Raw genomic sequence first — 15993 nt, 5'->3', positions numbered from 1 at the left:
TTACTTCCTTGTGTATCATATAGAACTCAGCTTTGTACCCTGATAGGAAGAACACTGCCTTATATGCCAGGAGACCAGCATTCAACATCCAACCTCACTACTTATTAGCTATGAGATTTCTGGCAGAGTTATCATGATAGATGGGTCTTAGTTTGCCTACCTGCAAAATGGGGCTAAATGTTTTGCCTCATAGTATTCTGACAGGGATCTAAAAAATATTTTGGATACAATATTTTGTAAATTGTAGTATGCTGTTTTAATCTAGGTTTTTGTTGATATTTTATCCTACTCGAATTATGAGCTATTTTTTGAGCCCTAACTACGTACTAGACACTGTGTATATGATTTATAAGTGTTGTGCCACTAACTCTTTGCAACAATTCAATAAGGTATGCTCCATCATGATGCCCCTTTGACAGATGAGGAAACCTAAATTTGACTCAAACCCGAGCAGTCTGGCTCCAAAATCACCACTCTAAATTACTGTCACAGAGTGAGTCCTATACTTTTAGGAAAAAGAGCTAACCTTTTATGAATCCACCAATGGAAGGTTTAAGTGGTCAGAGTGAAGAGGAGACAGTCACATCGTCTAGGGTGCAGCAGATGCCACAAGACAAAAGAAGAAAGAGATCTAAACCATCAGACTCGTGGCCAGAGATTTTCCATTTATGTTCAGATTTCTGCAACACAAATATCTCATTCGGATATGTATATTTTCAACTGGACCAAAATCACCAACTAAGGCTTAAGACGGGAAAAATCACCTCAATTCTACATCCAGCCGTGAGTAAAACTTTGGAGCTTGGGAGTCAGGGAAAAAAACAAGTGGACTGGCCAGGGTGGAAAATAGTACTTTGTGACATGATACATCCACTGCTGAAATAGCTGAAGAGCCACCCCTCAGGGGTACAGTAGACACAAACGACCATGGTGGTGGTCACCTCTATGAGGATTCTCTTTTCCAGACGGAATGAAGAAAAACCCAAGAGTGGAGGTCACCTCACAGAAAGAGCGGTTACTTTACCAGGTACCAGGCTTTGACTGGCTACCAACCAATGAACTGCTAGGGAATGAGACCCAGGACAATACTCTGCCTGTGTTGAACAATGAGTGCACAAAGGGTGTCAAAGCATGTGTTTAAGCATATGTGAACAAAGAACATAAAGATGTGTGAGACGGGTGTTAAAACATCAGTTCAAACATGTGTTTAACCATGTGTGAGCAAAAGGGTGTTAAGCCATGTGGTAAAGCAAGTGTTAGAGCATATTCTATTACAAATGTTTCTCATTTGGGAGCTTAAATTATTTTCTGCCTAATCCAGGGTTGCTAAGCAATAGTTCTGTGTTGTCCTAACTTAACACAATAAGTTATTAAATTGAAAAAAAAATTGAAGTTAGAATTCTTTTTTCCTGTCTTGCTTTCATCACGAAGAATTTACATCTATAGTTTTCAAGAAACACAGTGGTAGTGTTCTGCTAGTGTAAGCGAAAACCGGGCTAATGCTCCATAGGCAGGAAGGCAACAGCCAGAGGCCGGGGTAAACCATGCTCAGCGTGGGGAGGCAAATACATACACAGTGTTTGGAGGCTACAGCGGGATATCACACTGAAGCTTGATAAGCTGCATGGTTCACTGACTTGGGGTGACTGTCTTATCTAGGGAAACTTGCCACAGCTAGGATTCTTTTTGTTTTCGTTTTTGAATATATAAAATGGTGCTCCAGACAACAAGGATTTTGACAGTGCTTACTGGCAGTAAAATGTGATAGAGACAGACTTTAAGGTTTCTCTGACATGTTTTGCTAAGTATATTAGCTTATGAATCTACAATGGTGCTGGAAGCTTCCATTTCGAAGCCAGCGAATCCTCTTATTTAAAATTTTTAATGTTTATTTACTTTTTTTTTTAAATGTTTTTATTTATTTCTAGGAGAGAGAGAGAGAGAGAGAGCATGAGCAGGGGAGGGTCAGAGAGAGAGGGAGTCACAGACTGAAACAGGCTCCAGGCTCTGAGCTGGCAGTCAGCACAGAGCCCGATGCGGGGCTCGAACCCACGAGCCGCGAGATCATGACCTGAGCGAAAGTCGGACGCTTAACCGACTAAGCCACCCAGGCGCCCCTATAGTTAATGTTTATTTACTTTTGACAGACAGAGTGCAGGCAGTGGAGGGGCACAAAGAGAGGGAGACACAGAATTGGAAGCAGGCTCCAGGCTCTGAGTTGTTCAGCACAGAGCTCAATGTGGGGCTTGAACCTACGAACCGTGAGATCGTGACCTGAGCTGAAGTTAGATGCTTAACCAACTTCCAGGGCACCCAGGTGCTCCTGAATGTTCTTATTTTAAAATATGAATACTCAATGCTGGATGTTACTTTAAATAGAATGAAAGTAGATGAAAAGCAGAATGTGTTATTGATGCCTCTCTGTAGGGTTAAAAAAAAAAAAAAAAGGCCTTAAAACAAGTGTACGTAGGGCCTGGGTGGCTCAGTCAGTTAAGCATCAGACTTATGATTCATGAGTTCGAGACCCTCATTGGGCTCTGTGCTGCCAATGCAGAGCCCACTTTGAATCCTCTGTCTCCTCTTTCTGCTCCTCCCTTGATCTTTCTCACTCTCTGTCTCTCAAAAATAAAGAAACATTAAAAAAATATTAAAAAAAAACCCAAGTGTACATATACTAACGGATTAAGAAAAATCCAGGTAGCTATCTTATTTCTTGTCATGAAACAAAGCTATAAACAAAGTAAGCCAGTAAGCCTGCTTAAGCCCACTCATTACTCTGTTGAGAGAGGATATTTAATCAAATATTCTTTTTTAAAATACCAAGAAACAGAAGAAAAGCAAAAGATTGGCAAGTGTGTCCTTAAATTCCATTTCCTGTGCAGTAAATTAATATGGCTGTCTCTACTTCACTTGACTGATTTGTGTATAAATGCTGTTGGATTATACCTAGGAAACTACTTTTGATCATTCTGAATAAAGAAAAATCGATATAACCATTAAAATCAAAATATTGCCTTCTCAAACACCTCTTGCCTCGAGATCACGGAACGTTTCGCTGAAACAAAAACTGGCAAGACAGAAACAAACAATTAAAGCTAGTGTCTTCTGTCAGCCACCCTCGCAGCAAAGGTCATGGGAGTTTTGACTACTTCTCTTTGCTGGTTTGCTTGTGTCACTTAATGATTTGTTCATGTAGTTTGGTACATACTCAAGAAAATGCAATTCCTCAGCAAGAAAAAGCATAGTTTCTGGGTGTTGTGACCTGACTCTTTGCTTAAACAAGTTCCAGAGCATACACTGACAAAGCGATGATTATTTTTTCTTCTTGGAGATGCAGCTCAAATAAAGAAAACTAAGAAAACAGAATCCCACCAAGGAAATACTAGGGGAAAGTTGTGCAGAGGCTTTCCTAATTTATGTTTGGTTGTTTCATTGTTGACCAAAACAAATACACTGATGAGCCAATTCATTTTTGCAATCCCACGTTTCTTCATCAGTAAGGCATGTCACTTTTAATAGTGCCAGACGAATATAGAATGCAGACCATTTATTTGCTGTCAATACGAAATACACTCTGATAGCAGAAGCCATTTCACTGAGGTTAGTCTCCGAATGCACATAAGTCAGGCTCAGCAATAATGCCTGTGCTGGAAAAGTGATGAAACATCTGTAGATCTCACGAGCTAAAGGAAGAAACGATAAAGGAGTATGCTTTGAGGTCCTCAGAACCTGCTGGAATCGTTAATGAGGGCTAGTTAACCGAAGGTTCCCCATTTTCCGTCAAACAAGCAGGCAAACACACCCCACTCTGTAGAAAACAGCACAAGACAAACAGGCCTGATGGAGATACAGACCTTGAGATAATACTTCTGGATTTCTCTGGAGGTGCCGATTTGAATATATATAATCATTTTCCTTAATTACATTTTTCTCGAGATACGGAATACTCAATAAACAAAGCACACTGGGGGCAAGATGGGGCAAGAGGCTCTTTCTGTAAAAACTCTTCCCTAGAGCACTCTGCACAGTGTTAGGTGGCCTAATGTGGTACATAGTAAGTCTTGCATAATGACTTGTACTTTTAATCAAACTTTTCAGAAGGCAGCAAAAATGATCAGAAAAGTAATTTTAGCCTCTTCTGCTTTCTATTTGAAGTGACCATCCTTAACCTCGGTGGACAAGTCACGTGGAGGGAAAGAGCTCTTGAAGGAGTAAGTTTTCCCAGTTTTTACAACCGTGGGCATTTTGCTCTCGGGCTGTCCGGTGAAGGAAAGCGCTGGCCCAAGACATCCTCGATGTCCTCTCCACCTACCCTGAGCTCTGGGCCTTTCTTGGAATAAGCCTGCCTGAGAGCCTACCCAGGGTAGGAAGGAACTGTGTCTTGTAAACTTGAGCCATATTTGCAAGTATGTGTTTAAAGTAAGTGAGAGAACTTTCACAATGTCCCAAACTGAGACTGGGCAATTGCCTCGAGGTTGGCACCACTTCCCTTTTTATGAACAAAACAACCTCAGCAATTATGGGAAAAAAGGCAAAACGAATGCAAATAAACCAACAAGTCCATTTATCTTTTTCACCTAAAACATTAAAAAATATAGGTTTTTTACAGGCTCAAGAAAATTAAATGTTTTATAGGTCTCATTACTTACGCCCCTTTCTTCTACTAAATGTTTCTCACAAAGGCTTATAGAATCACCCCCAAATTAGATATCTTGACCTCTTAAACTACTTTATGTAATTCAATGCAAATGCTTTAATCTGAAATGATAGTAAATACCAGGTAGAAAAGTTTTAAGGTAAAATATTTAAGATAAGTATCTCTCTAAATTCCGAGTTTTCATTTTTTAGACACTAATGGAAAGGCAGCCCTCAAAAACATTTCACGTGCTACACTTCCTAAGTACTTTAAAGATAATTCAATAAGCAGAAGCTGAATTTATAACTTTTAGTCAACTAATTTCCTTTGCAACATTTGCTTTCTGAGACCAACTCAGACTGAGTAAGATTATTTTTTGAAGACTGACTCATCAAGCTTTCTTTAGAACGGGATTAGAAGTAAAAAATTTACCCCCCAAAATGAGACCTACTCTGCCATCCACAGGCGTGCTTCCAGATGTGAGAGAGTTTTCTCCTAAATGTGTTCTCTACCAGATCTTTACTAAAATGCAGGGATTAAGGTGGCAAAGTTTACATAAACCGAAGTCGTAACTCACTCGTTCTTTTGTGATAGTTCATTCGTTCGTTCATTCATTCACCCGCTCTTTCATTCCATCAAATGTTTCCTGAGTGTCCACTCTGTCCCAGGAGCTAGCACGGCACAGGGGGCATAAAGTAGGATAAGTTTTGTTCTCGGACCTTCAGCAGCAAAAGGGCTGTGGGTACCAGAGAATAAAGCAAGCAAGACACTGAGCTATGAGGTGGCGCTGCGGGTGGGAGGGGAGAGTTGACATGAAAATAGAGCCGGTATTTTAGGTTTGTGATTGGGAATGGCTAGTTGCTCAGCAGGACAGAGACTGGAGAGCACGTGTGATCCCAGCGAGACTGTGCAGGTATCTGGCGCCTAGGGGCCAGAGTACCTCTTGTGTCTTCACGGGTGGCACTCAGAAACTTGGAGATCCCTTTTTTTACTTCCTCTGAGAAGCTGAGATGATAATTTGATCACTGCTTTAAACAAAAACAACACAAGAGGAAGACCCTCTTAACCTTCTTTACGTTTCCCCTTGTATAGGTGCCTTGAGCCTTGTGTCAGATAAGTTTTTATTAAAAAACAACAACAACAACACACCTATAATTTTAAACCACTTAACATTAAAACTGCCTACAGTTTTAAATTCTCTTCAGCTTTAGGGAGACTAAATGGATGACACTCCTGTCACTTAAAAGAAAAAAAGGCTTCAGGAGGGCGGGAAGACGGGTGTCATGTCACTTATACATGTATTGGTGCTTCCTTGTGTTTTGGCCCCGCGTTTGAGCGCTGAAGTTGGCTGAGGTTGGGAATCAGAGTGAGAGAAAACAGAAAATATTTCTATTTGCTAATGGTACTTCGCTAGTGATAGGGAGAGAAGCATTTCTTCATCAAACATTTATTGAGTGTGTATTATGCATCAGGCACCAGGCTTACTGACGTGGTGACACAGAGATGTAAGCCAGTCCTCTCCCCAGGGACGAGTGGAGGGGATGGGCAGGGACTGATGAGCAAAACTCAGGAAGGGTCCCACAGCGCTATGTGCAGGCCTTTGGAGACTCAAGAAGCTCATTTTAGGCAGGAGAGAGGTGATTATCTTTTATTTTAATATTCATAAGCACTCAGCATTTTACTTAGGATAGTTATAGCACTTAATGTGTAACACAACACATAACTAGGACATTTGAATCATGATTACATGGGTAATTTTCTGGAAAATACAGTGAAAGCAGGTATTTAAGCAAGAGTGTGCCAATTTAAAGAAAAACAACGGTAGAGGTGTTAGGCAGGTACGGCCAGGACCGAAAGTGTGATGGTACTACTCAAATCCCTGAAGCTTGGGGAATGAGGCAGATCGGCGTGGCTACGTCATAAAGGATGCCATTTTACAAGGGTTGGACTCCTCTTTGTATGTTCCCTGGCTCAAAACAAGATGCCATGAAAGAGGCAGAGATTTCCAGGAGAGCATGGGGAAAGGAAGGGCACTAGTACTGGCCGGGCGATTCAGATGGGTTTTCAGAAAGAGGAGCCCAAGGATGAGAAGTTACGTTGAAAGCAGTATTAGGACCCTGGTATGTAGAGTGGTTGAATGTCAGGTTTGGATGGGACCTCAGGAATCATCTGTTACACCATCTGTAATTAACTATAAAATACTTCTGTACAGATAGTGTGACAGATATGTGTATATTAGTTAGTCTTAATCCATGCCCTTGGGTAGGGAGTTTATAATTGAAGTGGCCTAATGGGAATACACACTTCAGGGGGGTTTAGCTCACATTTGAAAGACTAATGAAAAGCCATATTCCAGAGGCAGCTACTACAAGTGTGGCAGCTATCTTTATCTTATTCATTAGTTACTCTTAATTAGCATAACAAATAATTATTAGCGAGGGCATTAGAAATGGCACTGGAGCTCTGTGCACTGGCTAGAAGTACTGTCCTTGGCACTCCCCGCAGGAGCAGGGAAAGGGCATCAGAATCTAGTGATGCTGGAATGGCCACTTCGACTCAGGATTCTCCGTGCTGTATCCATTACTTAGAAGTGTCTCTCACCTGACTCTGACTAGAAGGTTAGCCAAGTCCTTTGCTAGAATATTCTCATATCTGCCCCTAGTGATCCTTTCAAGCAAATTGCTGTTAATGCAGTCTCCCATCAGGACAGAGGACAGGGATGTCATTTTGTCCAGAGGAGAAGACAGACAGCTGTTTGTGCGACTGTTTGTGAACCTGTGTTTCTAGGCGTGGCAGGATTCAGTCTGAGGTTTGCTTTCATTTTGACATATTACTTGGGAAGCAGGCATAGCCTTCAACCACCTCCAAGGCCAATGTTGACCATGAAAAACCTAGTAATTGTGAAAGACCAAATTTGCTAGAGTCAGATCTAAGCTAAACTTGCTCTCTCAGAGAGGTTAAGGGGTTTGCTCAAGGACACACAGCTAGTTAGTCATAAAACTAAGTTTAGCATGTGGGGCTCTTTGTTATCATCTTCCTGGTCAACCAGTGGTTGGTGGCCAGGGATGCTCATCGCAATCCTCTTGCAGAACCTGTAAACCACGCACATGCGTGGGTCCAGCCCAGGAGAATGTGATTCTGTAGATTTGGCAGTAGGGGCCCAAGTACCTATGTTTTCTAAACATCTGGGCAGGTTACTCTCTGATGTACATACACAGACAGACATACAGGTGAGAATCACTGGGCTGTCCCATGAGACTGATAAATGCAAAACGTGCAATGTCTATTGCACAATTTCTATGGACCTGGCCCTGTGCCAGATGCTTTTTAGGTAATCTCTACACCCAACGTGAGGCTCCAACTCATGACCCTGAGATCAAGAGTTGGATGGTCTACTGACTGAGCTAGCCAGGCGTCCTCTATTATTTTATGTTTATAACAAATCACTGAATGAGATATCCTTAGCACTTTACAGATGTAGAAATTCATGCTGATAGAAGTTAACTAAAGTATCCAAAGTGACAGCTTATAAGTGGCGAGACCTAGATTCCAAGCCAGATATGCCTTTCCCCACCAATCTGCTCTTAACCATGATGCTCTGTCACATATCATGGGACATAATATTGCTGGGAAAATACCTAATGCCAGGGTCACTGATCCACAGGTGAAGAAGGACTGCAGAAATGAGCAGAATGGGCCCAATACAAACTGGGGTGAAACAGAGACCACGTGCCCCTCTAAAGGGCTCTGGGTTTTGATTTTTGATGGCTATTTTGAATGTTTTAAGAGTAACTATACAGAGCAACTGGAAGTCTCAAGTGTTGCTATGGGGATGCGAAATGGGTCAGCCACTTTGGAAAGGGTTCTTACAAAATTAAACATATACTCACCATATGACTCAGAAATCCTACCCCTAGGTATTTACCCAAGGGAAATAAAAACCTCTGCCCACAAGAAGATGTGTACATAAATGTTCATAGTGCCATATTTATATATGTTCCAACCTGGGAGCAGCTTACGCCTTCACAAACTGGTGAATGGATAGATAAATTATGGTGAATCCCTATTGTGGTATATACTAGGCAATTAAAAGGAATGAAACACTAATACACACAATGACGCAGGTTGAGTTTCAAAAGCTCTATACTAGGCGGGAGAAGTTATACACAAAAGACAAAATACTGTATAATTCCATTTACATGAAATTCTAGAAAAGGCAAAATTCTAGTGTCAGAAAGCAGATCAGTGGCTGCCCGTGATGGGCGACAGAGAGGGGAACTGAGAGCTAAGGGCCCGGAGGGAACTTTCTAGAGGAAGAGCACTGCTGTGTCCTAATGTGTTGTGCAGGTTACACAATTGCATACCATGACCAGAACGCCTCAAATTCTATACTTAAAATGTGTCAATTCTACTATATGTAAGTAATACCTAATACCTCAATTAAAAAACAAAACAAAACAAAACTGCCAAGAAAAAAAGAAGCAAAGGAAAAAGTTCTACAGGTCACTTATGGCCTGTAGCTTGCAGTTTTCAACCTCTGGTCTTAGTAGAGAGATTCCGTTTTAGATTCCTGAGGAAACACAACAGATGACATGAAGCCATCCATCATCGTCCCAGAGGCTGGGCTCAGGGAAAATGGTGAAGCTTGTGTTCATCCCCTTCCTCCATTTCTCCTCCTCCAGCACGTGCAAAACGTTTCCATGCTGCCCCCTGGCTGTTCAGCACCTCCTACCACAGCGCCTGGCTCACATCTGGGGTGGCTCTAAAAGCACCCTGCCCTTCAGCCCTTCAGCCCTCCTCCCAAACTCTCTGACTTGGAGGCTTGTCCTCAGTGCTCTGTGCAAGGCAGAGGCAAAACCTGGCCAACATGTCACCAATAGGTGCTACGATCAACACTGATTAATTCACCACGTAGGTACGGGCATTTGACAAAGCCGATGCAGAAATCCTAAGCTGAATGCGGTTCTTTCCTGTTAGTCAGTTAGGGAATGCTTTGGGAAAAGGAGGCTATTTCTGGAACCCTCCACATGTATCTCCACCACAGAGTGGCCTGCCCGTTTGTTTATACATATGCTTTGTCACCAATATTATCATGAAATACCTTTAAATGAATATATGCGAGAGGTCTGTGTGGATAGTCTAGAAGTTATACGCGACGATCATACACAATTATCAAAACTCACAGTGCTCATAAATATCAGGGTGAGGAACTCTAAGACACAGTGGAGTGAGTCCTTCTGTTTGCTGAAAAACTACTGAATGCCAACCGTAGGCTGCTAGGCTTTCTCGAACCTCTGTGAATGTCCTAACAACTTGATTAAAAACGAGAAGGTGACAATAATAATCAAATTGACTACAGTAACACAAGCTATCATGTTAAGTTAAAAAGAAAAAGACAGAGGAACTTAAAATTTGTATTAATGCCACACAAAGGAATATGTTAACATATGAATAAATACTAAAAAAGAAGGAAGAAAAGATTATTGTGGGTGTGTTGGGTTATGAGTCATTTTTCTCCCTTTTCTGTTTAAAAATGTTTCTTTTGGGGCGCCTGTGTGACTCAGTTGGTTGAGCGTCCAACTCTTGATCCTGGCTCAGGTCATGATCTCTGGGTCATGAGATAGAGCCCCACACTGGGCTCTGCACAGACAGCACGGAGCCTGTTTAGGATTCTCTCGCCCTCTCTCTGCACTTCCCGCACTTGTGCGCGTGCTCACGCATGCATGCTCTCTCTCTCTCTCTCTATTAAAATAAATAAATAAACTTAAAAAAATGTTGTTTGCCTTTGCTTTGATAATGCTATTGGTGTAATAAACACAAACCAGAAGAAGAAAAAGAAATCACTGGATCACAGCCAATGCCGGGTGCCGAGCTGTCACCCATGAGTTAATGTCTGTGTTGACTGTTCACACTTCTTTCTCCTTATAAATTTGAGGGCTGAGGGATTTTGGTAGCAAAACCATCCCAGTTACATGGAAATATTTTATCCACCCGTTAGTCATGCTGATGACGACACCCTCTTCTTTCAAGGCTGGCTGGTAAGCATCTCCATTTGCAAGTGGAAATACTAAAATCCAGAGAACTTGATTAATAAGGCAGGCATGTACCTAGAAGGAACCCCAGTGCCCGAGATGACTTTTACTTGGAAAAAAAATTTTTAATGATATTTTGACAAGACATGTGGTTAGTACCTTTTTCCCCAAAGCAAAACTGGATTAAACATTTCAAGTCCTATTAAAGCAAAATTATTGCTTTAAAAGCAACCAAGCAAGCAAACAAATGATAAACAGTTGTACCATGGCCAGGCCAGTTTCAGTCAAGTTTGTGAAGTTTGATTTCAGCCCTTCCAGACTCTGATATGTAACCTCCCCAAATCCTCCAGGATCCAACTCTGCTCCGTCCCTGTACCAACCTAGTCCCAGGAAAGAATCAGATTACGTCACACACAGAGCTCAGAGAACGGGTTACACTGCTGCCCACTCAGCATCTGAAGAGACAACCAAGCCTAAAGGTTAAGAGAACACGGTCCGTAGAGGAGGTTTGGGGGCACTGGCTCAGGATGGTGTTTTTGATGGCATGGGACTCCTATAGAAGAATTTTACCTTTAGGTGGAGGTCTATTCTGCATATACACATAGCCACCTGTACTTTTAACACCTTTCAGAATCCTTAGGAAAACATGGAGAGTAGGCATGTACAGGAGGAAATAAGAATTCATGAGACAAAACTTATCAATAGGCTACATGACAACTATGGAAAAGAATGCGGCTTTTTAAGAAGGTTCGTCCTGCCTAGAACACATAGTAGGTGTTCAATAAGGAAGAATGCTAGAGAAAAAAAGGTGCACCATAAGTTTTCAGGCCATTGTGATTTTTCCAAGCTTTTATCTCCCCAGTGGAGGGTAAAGATGGGAAGTAGGTGGCAGTTGGGCATGACTGCAAATGTGTTGTGAGATGACCCACATTCTACTGGTGAAAGGGGAACACTATGAAAGGCAAAAGTCATAAAGTTGACAATAAAGAGCTAATTTGAATTATCTGCCATGGCTGCCTTGCAAGATGCGACTGCCCTATTCATGCTGTTTCCTTAGCCTGGAATCCCTTTTAAGTGTGTCTGGACAAATGTCGTCCTCCTTCAAGGGCCATTCCAAATGCCATGTCATCCATGAAATTCACCCCAACTCCCCCAAGCTGCCAATAATCTCCAGATTCTGGGAACTGTGCACTAATTCTGTGATCACCAAACATCTTGAGTGAGCACTTCTGTCCTCCTTCCCTCTTTCTGATTAGGGTATGAGTTTTCTGAAGGCAAGAGTAATCTCGATACATCCCTCTACATCCAGGAAAGTTCTTTTCATGTACTTGTGGAGTGAATTACCATTTTCCTAATAAATGGTTCCCAGGATAGGAGCATTAATAGGGGATATCAGTTCATGTAGGTAAGTAGTTTTTATCATTGGAGATTAGACTTTTCCCCAAGAGGGACAGAGGAGGGAAATGAGGAGTAAGGGAATGTGTGAGGATGCCTGGCCTACATTAGACAGGCTTGTGTGAGGCTCTCATGATGCCAAGCACAGGCAAACAGGCCTTGTCTTCAAGATGCACGAGTAGATGCCATCAGTGAATAGAGACGCCACGGTGGACTTTCCCAGGCAGTACTTGGAATGACCCCCTAAATCATGCCTCACTATATTACCGAGAGGGACACTTAAACCTCAAAGAAGATTCATCTAAAGAAACTGGCACGTGGGATTTCATTTTCCCTACGGCTTCCATGCCTTGTGTCAGTAAATCATCAATAATTAAATAGCAACAGTTAAAACAAGACCACCCAGGCATACAGGCCCAAGGGTTGAGCTATAGAAATGGTTTGTATGGTTCCCTTATCTAGGACAGTTTTAAAGGTCACTCACAGTTTCCAGTCTAAAATGGTGCCTGGTTGATGGCTCCTGATGTTGCATCTATCAAAGTACCCAGTAAATTGGAATGGAAAAATACAAGATGATGATAATTTACAACACCGAAACTGACATCACAAATTGCCGGAGCCTGGAAGGATTTTCCACCACTATTAAACAAAAAAATGAATTGGGCTGCAAAGTGTAAGCAGTAGTCCACCCTCCACAAAGTCTGGTACTAGGCTAAAAATGCAATGTCTGTAACAAGTAGAAACCCAGCAGCTGTCTCTCTTATGAGCTGATGCTGCAATTTGGGCTGCTGTATTCATTCCTCTTTCTCCATGCTCTGCATCTTATTTCTCTTCTACAACCAGTAAGAAACTAGAGTTCCCAGGAAAACAATAAATCAACATTGAATAGCAGTAGGAAAGGGATGGTGTAAGGCACCGAACCCTGGGCAGTGTGGTCTTCCTAAGTGCAATGTGCCTGTGTCGGGTGTTTGGAGGAGATCAGAGTTGAATATCCACATGCCAGACGTGTTTCATGCCAGAGTCATGGAGTTGGGAAAGGAGAATTCCCATTTCATTCCCATAAAGACAGTCTGGAGACAAAGGACTATCTCTGGACAGAGCTGTGCATATAAAGTTGCCATCCATTTGCAGATCCAAGAAAAGGTTTTAAAAAGCAACTGAACTGTACAAAAACTCAAAACAACATGAGGACAATGGAAAAAAGATCCTACAGAACAAGGGAAAGGAAATGAGACCTTAATATTCAGAAGGATGTGATTCTTCATATACCTCCAAATCAGATACTTATCCTGAAAAAGTTACTTGAAGAAATAACCCAGCTGACTACAAAATTAGATCAAGGACAGCAAAGTCACAAATGAGATAAACGTTTTTTTCTCTTCAAGGATGCTACCCCAAGAAATTAATACAATCTGTGAACGCAGACACATAGTATCAGTGGATAGCATGAGTTGGAAAACACCTACATGTTTGGAGCGCCTGGGTGGCTCAGTAGGTTAAGCGTCCAACTCTTGATTTTAGCTCAAGTTCATCTCATGGTTCAGGAGTCTGAGCTTCACATTGGGCTTTGTGTGCAGAGCCTGCTTGGGAATCTCTCTCTGCCCCTCCACTATTCTCTCACTCTCTCACAAAATAAAGAAATAAACTTTAAAAAAAGTTCGAAAATCTTAAAAAAAGAAAAAACCTCCATCTTTAACATAAAGGAAATAATCTTATGAGAGAATATATTAAAACAGCTATAAATAAGAATTAGAGTTTTTTATGGTATGGAAAAAGCTTTTAATAGAATCTTAATATATAGAGTGGGATCTAAAATTGTGAATGTTGTATGATCTCAATTACATAAATAAAATACACAGGAAAATACATAGAAAAAGCTTGGAATGAATATGCCAAAATCAGAGTTGCTATGTTGTACCAGTGTGACTATGGATGACTTCTCCCTATTTCTTGATAAATTTCTTTCTCTACAAAATAAGTGGCTTTAGAAACACTTTTATTATTAGAAAATACTTTTTTTTTAATTAGGAAAAAATATAAATAAATACGTGAAGACAATGTGGAAACAGAAAAATGTGTAAGATAAAATATCAAGTGAGAAAAGCATATAAGATTATATGTAGATCATGACTGCAAGACCACCAAGGAACATCTGTATCAAAGAGGGTGGGTAGTTTGTTTCAAGATAGAGGGACTAAAAATGTTTTTTTCCTTAAAAAAAAATTACCTTTATTATTACTACTTTGTGTTTCATAGCAAAAGTGTAATTAAAAAGAGTGCCCTGGGGGGCGCTTGGGTGGCTCAGTAGGTTAAGTGTCTGACTATTGATTTTGGCTCAGGTCATGATCTCAGGGTTCGTGAATTAGAGCTTTGGATCGGGTCTGTGGTGACAGTGCAGAGTCTGCTTGGGATTCTCTCCTTCTCTCTCTGTCCCTCTCCCGCTTGTGCCCATGTTCTCTACCTCTCTCAAAATAAATAAACAAACTTAAAAAAAAAATAAAAAGAGTGCCCCAAATAAAATACGTTAGCCTTATCCTCTGTGGTGGCATTACAGAAAACAAATCTCTAAGACCAGCAACTGCTTTCTAGCCACAGTTTCCCAAAGACCACTCAGGTTCACTTTCATGTTCTAACCAATGACTGTTACTGCAGCTTAGGCTAAGCCCTTGGGGGCACGGCCTCTTTCTGGCTTACACTCTATCGCCAGATAGAATGCTCATGAATATCTGGGTATAAACAAACACATGAAAGAAGAAAAGCCTATTCCACTTTATAGGCACAGTCTTTGGTTAAAAAAAAAAAAAAGATTCTTTACATTCATTCAGTTTTTATAGCATCTCCAATGTTGAAAACTACAAGGATACTTTGCTTCACGAACACTCATTCATTCATCATAGATTACATGCTCCATGGAAATCCAGTTGGAGCCAAAACCTGGTGCCATATTTTTATTTCTCTTTTTCCATTTCAAAAGAAAAAGCTGTAGTTAATTCTAATTTTCCTGCAGGCAGAAGGAAGGGGAACTTTTTATGTACGTGAAAGAATGGCACCCCCCAGCCACCTGAGGACAGTTCCTCGCAGGAACACCTGTTTGCTCCAATTGAAGCCTGTCCAAATTGAGTCCTGGGGGTCGGGAGCTTGCTCTTCAAATGTCCCACCATTCTACAATATTTATTCCCCACCTGTCTGATGGCCATGATAGCTTGGGAAAGCTCTTTCCTGGCTCCAGCCAGGGAAAGCTGCTTCTTGGCCCTGACATGGCAGAGCTAACAGCAGCTAATGTTCACCCAGAATCTGGTCTGAAGCCAGTTGCCCCAGAGTTTAAAAATGCCTTTTTTTTTTTTTCCCTTTTCATATCCTACCAGGCTTAGCAAAAGTTCCTAAGGAGGAAGAGGTAAATAATTTTTCATCTTCTTACCAATGTGTGGCAAAACCAAGTTATACCTTTTCCTCTTTGTCTCTGAAATCTGACTTTTGGCTTTTCCACTCCCTGGTCATATTAAATAACTGCCTAAAACTAAAAATGAAGACTAGTAAGTCATTTTCTCCAATAAGGGAATTATTAAAATCCAGAAGGTAAAATGGAATAAAGACAATCTAAACACATAATTTAACATGTAATTCAGGGAAAGAAAAAGATGCCCACATCAAACTCCAATTATAATAGTGAAATGATGTATTATTTAAAAAATTCTAGCCATGAGAAAACTGTACATTTGAAAAGCTTACATAAAGCCCTCTAAAATAAGAGACCTTTTATCTCCTCCACATCCATGAGCTTGAAATACTTTATCTATGCAATTTCAAGGCACATAAAAACCTCAGTGGATAAATAAAATGTTCTTTTTTTCCTTTATATAGAAGCTTTAAAAATTATCCATATAAATAGCTTGGCCTTGAACAAACAGATTAAAAGACCTAACAGGCTAT

General features: G+C 41.0%; 1 protein-coding gene across 5 annotated transcripts in view; it reads right to left on the bottom strand.

The window, feature by feature from the left end:
• VTI1A (vesicle transport through interaction with t-SNAREs 1A) overlaps window positions 1-15993 on the bottom strand; it is a 350308-nt gene that overhangs the window by 112798 nt on the left and 221517 nt on the right. The window contains exon 9 of one of the 5 annotated variants that reach the window (XM_039237646.1): window positions 3571-3683. The exons of the other annotated variants lie outside the window; for them this stretch is intronic. Coding sequence (XP_039093577.1) covers window positions 3677-3683 — 7 coding nt within the window. The 3' untranslated portion in view covers window positions 3571-3676. Of the gene's footprint in view, window positions 1-3570; window positions 3684-15993 lie in introns of those variants that run through there. 5 annotated transcript variants of the gene reach the window in all.

This window comes from Hyaena hyaena, unplaced genomic scaffold, assembly GCF_003009895.1.
Source record: "Hyaena hyaena isolate Hyena2069 unplaced genomic scaffold, ASM300989v1 scaffold_128, whole genome shotgun sequence".
In the NCBI taxonomy this organism is placed as follows: Eukaryota; Metazoa; Chordata; class Mammalia; order Carnivora; family Hyaenidae; genus Hyaena; species Hyaena hyaena.
Note: the sequence above shows the minus strand (reverse complement) of the source record. Positions and strands in the feature narration are given on the sequence as shown.